The sequence below is a fragment of the Bombina bombina genome, chromosome 1 (genome assembly GCF_027579735.1).
Source record: "Bombina bombina isolate aBomBom1 chromosome 1, aBomBom1.pri, whole genome shotgun sequence".
Classification (NCBI taxonomy): Eukaryota; Metazoa; Chordata; class Amphibia; order Anura; family Bombinatoridae; genus Bombina; species Bombina bombina.
In genome coordinates, this window is record NC_069499.1 from 247,655,819 (window position 1) to 247,664,431 (window position 8,613).

The window sequence follows — 8,613 nt, forward strand, 5'->3', positions numbered from 1 at the left end:
GAGAACTATTGTGCATAATATGGAGGCTGTATATTATATGATCTGGAAGCCATTTTGTTTTATGCTAAAATTTAAAAAAATCAATTTTCTCTGCCAATGCTTAGTTTAGAACTGCGAAACTTGCTGTATAACATTATATTGTGACCTAGAGTCGCCATTGTTCATGTTGATTGAATTGATCACAAGCTGTGGCAGCCATATTGGTTTACGCGAAAATTTCAAAACTCTTCTTTGCAACCTCTTATGTTAAAGTTGTAAAATTTGCTGTATAACCATATATTGTGACCTAGAGTTACATCTGTTTGTGTTGAAAGTATTAGTCATATGGTGTGGCAGCCATCTTTAAAAATGCAATAATTTCGAAAATGTGTTTTTCTTTCCAAGGGCTTATGTTAGAACTGTAAAAACTTGCTTTATATGGTGATTTAGCTTCTTGCATGCCATTGCAAAGGCGATGCGCTTGGCCACCTCTTTTGCTGCTTGTATATATTGTGTATATTATTTTTTTCCCCCAGTGTCTACCTGTGTGATTTTTGTGCAAGTGTGTGTATGTATGCATGTTTATGGGTGCCTGTGTGTGTTTGTGCACAACTGTGTGGATTTATGTTTGCGTGTCTGTGCAAGTTTGTACGAGTGTATATATTTATGTTTATGGGTGTCTGTGTATATGTATACTTATACACTTGTGCAAAAACACATGTAAAGTATTTGTTTTTTTATGGGTGTCCGTATTTGTGTGTATGGAAATGTATGTATTGGCCTTTATAGGTGTCTGTGTGTTACATACAAGCACACGTAAAATACATATGTGTGTGTTTGTTTTTATAGGTGTTTGTATCTGTGTGTTACCAATAAACACACATGCAGACTCACTGTCCATCCATTATAACCTTTTAGTCACTATAATCCCCCTCCTGAAAATGTCCTCTCTAGAACCAGCCTTGCAGCACGGTTTTAGATTTATTTTTATTTTTTTAATAACAGTGTACGCTCTCCAGGATTCTGTAGAGCATGGTGCAGGTGTGATGGGCTGCATGGTGCAGGCGATTAGAGAGCAGAGTATTTAGCAGTCCCAGAAAACACTGTTGCCTTAAACAGCCTGACTGAATACCATCTCCTCCCTTGCGTGCCCTTCTCTTTTCCCTTATTTGTCATCTGTGGCTGCATGATTTTCAAACAGGAGGTCCGAGAGAAAATTAGTTATTATAAAGTTTAATAAATAAGTGCCCGGTATCTATCTTAAAAACAGGGGCACTTTCATTCATTTAACCTTTTTTTTTTTTTTTTTTTTTTTTTTTTTTAAGAATACCTTTACATTATGGTAAACAACGCCAATCCTCCACCCACAGCTCCTGCTTTCATTAGCATATTGATGAGCCGGCTTCCTCCAATCGCTGTGTGCCCCCATTAGCGTCCAGCTCGTGGGGCATGCAACGATTGGGGGGGGGGGGGGTGTGTGTGTATATGTATAATATATATGGGATGTGCATTAATGCGGCAGTAAGGAGCTGCTCTTCCCTTCAGATATTTTCGTAGGTTGATTCTTGTAAAAGAACCCCACTCTAAGATCTGGATTTTTTTTGTAATTTATTTTGGATCTCAAATACACATATATCTAGCAAGGAAAAGTGTGTGGGGGTGGTAGAGGGCGCTGCATCTTGAAAGGTCTATTGTGGCACTAAGCTGGCATAATTGGTGGTAGGTAAATGCTTGTGTGCGTGTAAATGGCTTTGTGTGTGTGTTACTTTTGTGTTTGGATATCTGTGTACCTGTGGTGTGCGTATGTGTGGACATATGGGTGCCTCATTTAAAATTAAATAACAGCAAGACATGTAAGGGGCTTGTAGCCTTTTTAATGTAGGGTACATTTTGTTATATTGCCCTGGGAGCCAGTTTTCTTCTTAAATGGGAAGAGTCCACAGCTGCATTCATTACTTTTGGGAATTCAGAACCTGGCCACCAAGAGGAGGCAAAGACACCCCAGCCAAAGGCTTAAAAACCGCCCCCACTACCCTCATTCCCCCCCCCCCCCCCCCCCCCGTCATTCTTTGCCTTTTGTCACAGAAGGTTGGCAGAGAAGTGTCGGAAGATTTTTATATAGTCTTTTTTTTTTTTTTTTTTTTTTTTAATGGAGTGTAGTACTCTTTGAAATGGGACTGGAGTTTTAAGTAATCCTGTCAGCCTCTGTGAGAGCATGGATGAAGAGTCTGGAGATGCAGGGAGAGTCTTTCTGCGAAAACATCCCGACTCAATTTAACAGCTCCTTAGCAGGCAGCGAAACTCATCAACGCTGATTGCTTTCTTCTCTCAAGTCCATGTCAGAAGCAAGGCTAATATCTGTCACACTTGAAGGGCCGTGTTCCTGTTCCACGGCGTTGATTCCGTTTATCTTTATATTAGTTTATTTCACATCATTGAAGTAAAATAATAGATCTTAAGGAGTCCCACTGAGACCCTGACTTCTTCATTTACACGGAATCAAGGCTTTATATCTCCTGAAGGGGGTTATTGAACAGGTGGGACTTTAGCAGACAGAATCACATAAACATGATTAATGTGTAGTGTTACTTGGGCTCATGGCTAGATCGGAACATAACGGCCTTTTCTTGTCAGGCTGCGCAGCCCTTGTAGGCCTTGGCATGCTTTTCTATGGCCTGCACGGTGCACCTTGTGACGAGGCGTGGTCACGCATCTGTGCTTCATTTCCATATTCTTGACCGCGTGGTGACGGAGAGAAGTCTGTTTCGCTAGCTGTCTGGGTCTCGGGAGGTGGTGAGTGCCCCAGCCATTGGGGGTGTAAGGTGCCTTTTTTTTTTTTTTTTTTTTTTTCTGTCCATAATTTCTATATACCAAGTTATGGAGGATTCTGACTTTTTGGAGACTGTCTCTGATTCAGATTCTACTTGTAAAGAGTATGAAATGACCCGGGAAATCCATGCCCATCAGTTATGTTCAGAATGCTGCTTTTGAGTGCTCTCTTCTCCCAATACAGGGAACTTAGAGTCCGCCGAGCCATCCGCCCCTGGGGATCCCATATCCCGTGCGGCGCATCCCCTAGAACCTTCTTTGACTACGCAAGCAGGTGTCCCTAATTCAGTTACCCCTTCTCCGGAAGGCAGCTTGTTTCCTCCAGAGGTTACGGCATGGTTCCACATGGCCATATCTATGGATCTGGCGCATTTACATCTTCCAGAGGAGGTGTTGTTGAGATACTGCCCATGTTATGCTAACTGGGGCTTGTCAGGCGTGGGATCGCCTCGGTCAGATCAGCCATCTGGGGAAGCGGTTGATGGGCCTTTTTTGTCCCCTTCCTTGGGGTTGGCTTCGGTTCATCTGTTTCTGGAAGTTAAAGCCTTTTGGTTTTTCGTCTGCTCCCATATTTTTGGGAGATTTACAGATTAGATTGTCTCCTTTTTCCTGTGTCGCCTCTGTTTAGGCATTTGTGGGTTTTCTCTTGCCAGGGGCTAGGATACATGCTCTTTCTTCAATCTTCGAGTAGGGGTGTCAGGGAAGTGGATCTTGGAGACTTTTGTTAGCTTCTCTACCCAGTTTCGAAGGGAGATGTGGCGTAGTGGTTGGCTCCACCGCACCTTGAGCAGGAGGTTGTGGGTTTAAACCCAGGTAAAGCTTGTTTTCTCATCAGTCTTGTGATTCTGGTGGAAGCTAGCATTCCTAAGCAGAGTTTTCTGTTTTCTCATACGTTACTTAGTCTTTGGACTTAGTGGAAATTGTCTCTAAAGCCTTAAGGCCTTCCAGAGTGGCTGTGTGGCTTCACTGTTGCCTATCACCCTTTATGTTGGGAGTTGTATCCCGCTGTGGGTGTCTGAACTTTCACTAAATGTCATACACGGAGAGCTTAAGTGTCCAAGGTATCTTGGATATGACTGTGATTGCATCGCCTGTAGTGCAAAGTCTACTCCGGATGGGTTAACCTAGTAGTTCATGGGGGGGGGGGGGGGGGGGTCCTGATGATTCGGGGTACTACTAATCCCTAAGTCTTTCGGACATTATCAGTCACTTTGGGCTGGGTCTGTTGCCGGAACAAGAGTCAGGGATCTTGTTGATCTTAGCCGCGTATCATAGTTATTGTGAACCTTCTTAAGGTAGAGGCTTCGCGGTGAATCCCTCGGCAGTTAGTTTTCTCCACTGGGTTTGGTTCCTTCCTTTCCTCTTTTGGTAAGGCCATGTCCTGCACTGTTTCAGAGTTCTTCTGAAGAAGGTTCTGTGCGGTTTCGTAGCTAGGGTGGCGTCCTGTGGTTGCTAAGTCCTTATTTGTAGCGGGACGCCTATGGCTTGGAGGAACATATTCAGATATCTGATGTTGGTTGTGTGTTTTTTTTTTTTTTTTTTTTTGTTTGTTTTTCAGCGGCTCCCGGGGACGGTTTGTTTTTTGGTTGCTCTATTCTGGATGCGAGTGAGTGCTCTGTGTAAGGGAGGGATTTTTATTCCTCCTTAAGTTCTCAGGACATTTCTTGATCCTTTGTTTGAGGTTGAGGGGGCTTTACAAGTCCTCGCTTTGCTGGGTCGGCAGGGTCTTTTCATAGGTGCCCTGTTTCATCCTGGTTCGCTCTCTTGGAGTTTTTTCTTGGTCTTATGTCCTTTGGGTTCTGAGGGTCCTTTCAGACTCATTTAGCTGAGTCTCTTGCTTCCTAGCTGGGGGAATGTATATGTTTCCCTTTTCTTTTGATCGGGGGTGAGTTTAATTGCGGGCTGCGTGCCTGCGGGATTTCGTCTCCGGTTATTAGACTTGACTGAGCCAAAAGCCTCTGAGCGGTCTCTAGCGAGGGCCTTGCTGGTTTTAACTGTTGGGCAGTTATCTCTGCCTTTTTCCCTTTTTGGTCCTTTATGACTTCTAGTGAAGCAGTTTTTTCTGTCTGGAGTTTTTGTGTTTTAGGCTGTGGTGCCCTCAGCAGGGGCCGCCTTTTGTATCCGCCCATTTTGCAGTCATTGTCCTATAGCTCGGGTATGGTTTTCCCAAAAGTAATGAATGCAGCTGTGGACTCTTCCCGTTTTTAAGAAGAAAAACTTAAATTATGCTTACCTGATATTTTTTTTTCTTCTTCTGACAGGAAGAGACCACAGCTCCCCACCGGCTTTGTTCATAAGGGGCGGCCGTATTTTTTGTTTCTTCTGGCACCTTTTTCACCCTGATATTTCTCCTACTGTTCCTTGTTCCCTCGGCAGAATGACTGGGGGATGAGGGAAGTGGGGGAGGTATTTAAGTCTCTGCCTCCTCCTTGTGGCCAGGTTCTGAATTCCTAAAAGTAATGAATGTAGCTGTGGACTCTTCCCATCAGAAGAAATGAAAATGATCAGGTAAGCATAATTTAAGTTTCTCTAGAAATGGCCCTGGGCATATGTGTAGCTACCAATCAGAAGCTAGCTCCCAGTAGTGCATTGCTGCTCCTGTGCCTTCCTATGTATGTTTTTAAACAAAGGATAACAAGAGAATGAAGCAAATGAGATAATAGAAGTACAATGAAAAGTTGATTAAAACTGCATGTATCTGAATCATGGAATTTTGATATTGCTGTCCCTTTAATGCTATTGTTCCCCTGCAATTCTATGTGCACAGAATCGACCCCTTACTAAGTTTCAAGAAGCTCAATGAATAGAAGATTGTTTAGAGTCGAATAGAAAGTGTGAGGAGAGAGGGGCAAGCAGTAGAAATTAAAGTGAAACCTATGTTATTTTAGTTAAATAAAACAATTTGTTCTTAACCCTTTCCTGACTGGATCAAGTTCTGATGTAAACAAATAAGTTGCGTGATTTCAATGATGGAATTGGGTCAGGGGGAGTGCCAATGACGCTAGGCACGCCCTCTTGCCTGCAATCCCATTTAGCAAGCGGCTATGGCTTCAGAAACAAAGGAAATATATTGCTAATATATATATCCTATAGGAGGAGCTAAGGAGAAAATAGTAATATATAGTATAATGGCTATACAAATGGAACAATACACAGATGTGCTGTTGGCATTGTACAAATTTTGGTAAAAGGGCAAGATAAACAACCGTTGAATAGGCAGTAGTGTCCAAATAGGAAAACAATATGAAAGTCTAGTGGCTGTATTCTAATAGCACCAGTTAGTAAATGACAGTTTGATGGCTATATACTTATAGCTCCAAGATGGGTAACGATGAGGGGTCCTTTCTTTAGGGACACGATCTTTAACTTAGTGGAGGAGGAAGGCAGCACTCTTATTCCACCAGGGACGGTGTGGAGACTATGAAACGCCAAAAAAACAGAGGCACAGCATGTGCGAATCAATAGCACAGGATCTGTCATGCAGAAGGTACTCACATTTAACAATGGCACTCAGTTGTGCCTATAGGAGCAGGGTGGATTTTAATCAGCAGTCCAGCTAGCTGAACACAGGAGTGGCTGGAATTCCAGATCTCAGGAACACAGGATCTGCAGCAATGCAGAGGGATGGCAAACAACCCTCTAGGTAGCGTAGGCTGGGAGATAAACACTGAGCATAGAGAGTTTAAAACCTAGCCGATGGATTTATTAAAATATATAAAAAAAATTAGTTAAAAACAACTGATGCTTACTACAGTGTAATCTCTAGCATAAGATTTAGAGAAACTATGCAACGCGTTTCTTGGTAGAACCATTTCATCAGGCATCTGATGAAATGGTTCTACCGAGAAACGTGTTGCATAGTTTATCTAAATCTTATGCTAGAGATTACACTGTAGTAAGCATCAGTTGTTTATACCTATTTTTTTTATATATCTTTTAATAAATCAATTGGATATGTTTTAAACTCTATGCTCAGTGGCTATGGCTTCAGGACAGCCAAACTGATGGGATGTTCCACGCCATCCTAAGGATGCTAAAGCCCAGCGCAGTTAGGACAGCATGTAACATCCTATTGGTGGGAAAGGGTTAAGGTATTAACTATTTTTCTCCTTCCAATAAAATGCAGCTAAAAAGTTGCTCAATTATGAATGATTAAACTCGATCATTGACCTCCCAATAATTTCAAAATTTTATTTTTAATGGTATATAACTGGAGTTGTATTAACGTGCCTAATATTCCTTCATGTTACTCAGCCCTAGTATTCCTGCTGTAAGCTAGAGGCTGTATAAGACGTTATTTGGTAGAGTCTTGTACAAAGCCACCTCATTAATATGTAGAAAAGATCGGATCAACAGACTGTGCAATGGAGAGAGGATATGATCTAGATAAAGATGATCCTCGAGGGCCATTTCTCCAATTCATAATAATACAATTAGAGTGTATATTTTATTTTATCATTTTAAACATTAACTTCAAGAAATCTATAATTTTTGCTAATGATATTGTGTAATGATTGGATACAGATTTCCTTCACTTATAGGGTACAGTTTGTTTTAACACTTCTTGCTATTTGTTTGACACCTACTAGATGCCATGGGTTTGGCCAGACTAGGACATGCACATTTCTGTCAAATAGATATTATTGCCATGTGTACCCTCAGTTTAATTATTTTCATATGTTCCTTATAGGTACTTTGAGCAGCGAGACTTGGCTGATTGCAGTGACCCTTCGTGATGGAATGTGGCACCTGGACTATAACACCTCCTCCCCCAAATCACCATAAAACCTCAGCAATACCCATCTCACTCAATATTCCCTCTCTGTTGGCCCTTTGTTTTGGGGGTATTAACTTGTGGTTTCTTCACGGAACATTACTCATTGAACCCAGTGTTGCATGAGTTACCCCTTCCCTGCAGAGGGCAGCCACAGCTGGCATCCGCAGTCCAAAAGCAAAGTGACTGCCTTTTATTTGTTTTTGTTGTTGTCTCATTTCAAATGTGGCCAAAGCTGGAGTGAGATTGAAGTGCCTAAAGGGTTTTAGGAAACCATTTTTTTCTTTTAAACCCCTCTCTGTAATTAACCCCTTCTTTGCCAATATGACATCTAAGTTAAGGGTTTGGGGAAAGAAGGGGTTAAATGGCCTGTAGCATGGAAATACTGTGAAATCTGCTACTTTTTATATATGGTTTGTTCACCTTCTTGCCAAGTTCAGAGTATGTAGAGTTAAATCTGCCATCTGATCCACCAAAATACCGTCTTCCTATGTACATCTGTGCTTCCTACAGTTGCTACTTCCATTCTTAAGGTTTTGCTAAACAATTTCTCCCTAAATACATTAATTTGTGTCCACTTCTAAAATTCAGATCTTTAACTTCTGCAATAGACTGTTGGACTTGTATACCAGTATGTTTCTACTGCTCACATACTCCGTAACAGCAAGCAGAGTTCATATTTAATTTTATTGAATGTGTTTACTTATTGTTTACTGACATTTTATGTACATAAAGATTTTTTTTTTTAGATTGTCGGTCTCATTTATTAATACCTAAAAGATCTATTTCAGTGACTTTTAATATAAGTGTATCACAGACCCAATAGAAACGCACTGTACCACTGGGATGAAGACGAGGCACAAATTTAGAGCTCCTGGACACACAACGTATCTTATACTGTCACCTGCTGCTGGAGAATTGACCTTCAGTTAAAGGGTCATTTAGGTTTAATCGCACTAAGAAAACAGTATGTCTGTGCATATTCAATATTTTTTTTTCTTTTATGTGCTTTTCCTGTAGTCTAACTCTAC

The 8,613-nt window shown here is 41.5% G+C and overlaps 1 protein-coding gene across 3 annotated transcripts in view; it reads left to right on the forward strand.

Annotated features, from left to right (window-relative positions):
• The window catches only part of GEMIN2 (gem nuclear organelle associated protein 2), a 53,776-nt gene extending 45,446 nt beyond the window's left edge, over positions 1–8,330 (forward strand). For all 3 annotated transcript variants that reach the window (XM_053697915.1, XM_053697913.1, XM_053697914.1), the window contains exon 10: positions 7,499–8,330. In XM_053697915.1, coding sequence (XP_053553890.1) covers positions 7,499–7,544 — 46 coding nt within the window. In that variant the 3' untranslated portion in view covers positions 7,545–8,330. The remainder of the gene's footprint in view (positions 1–7,498) is intronic.
• Positions 8,331–8,613: the final 283 nt, after the last annotated feature.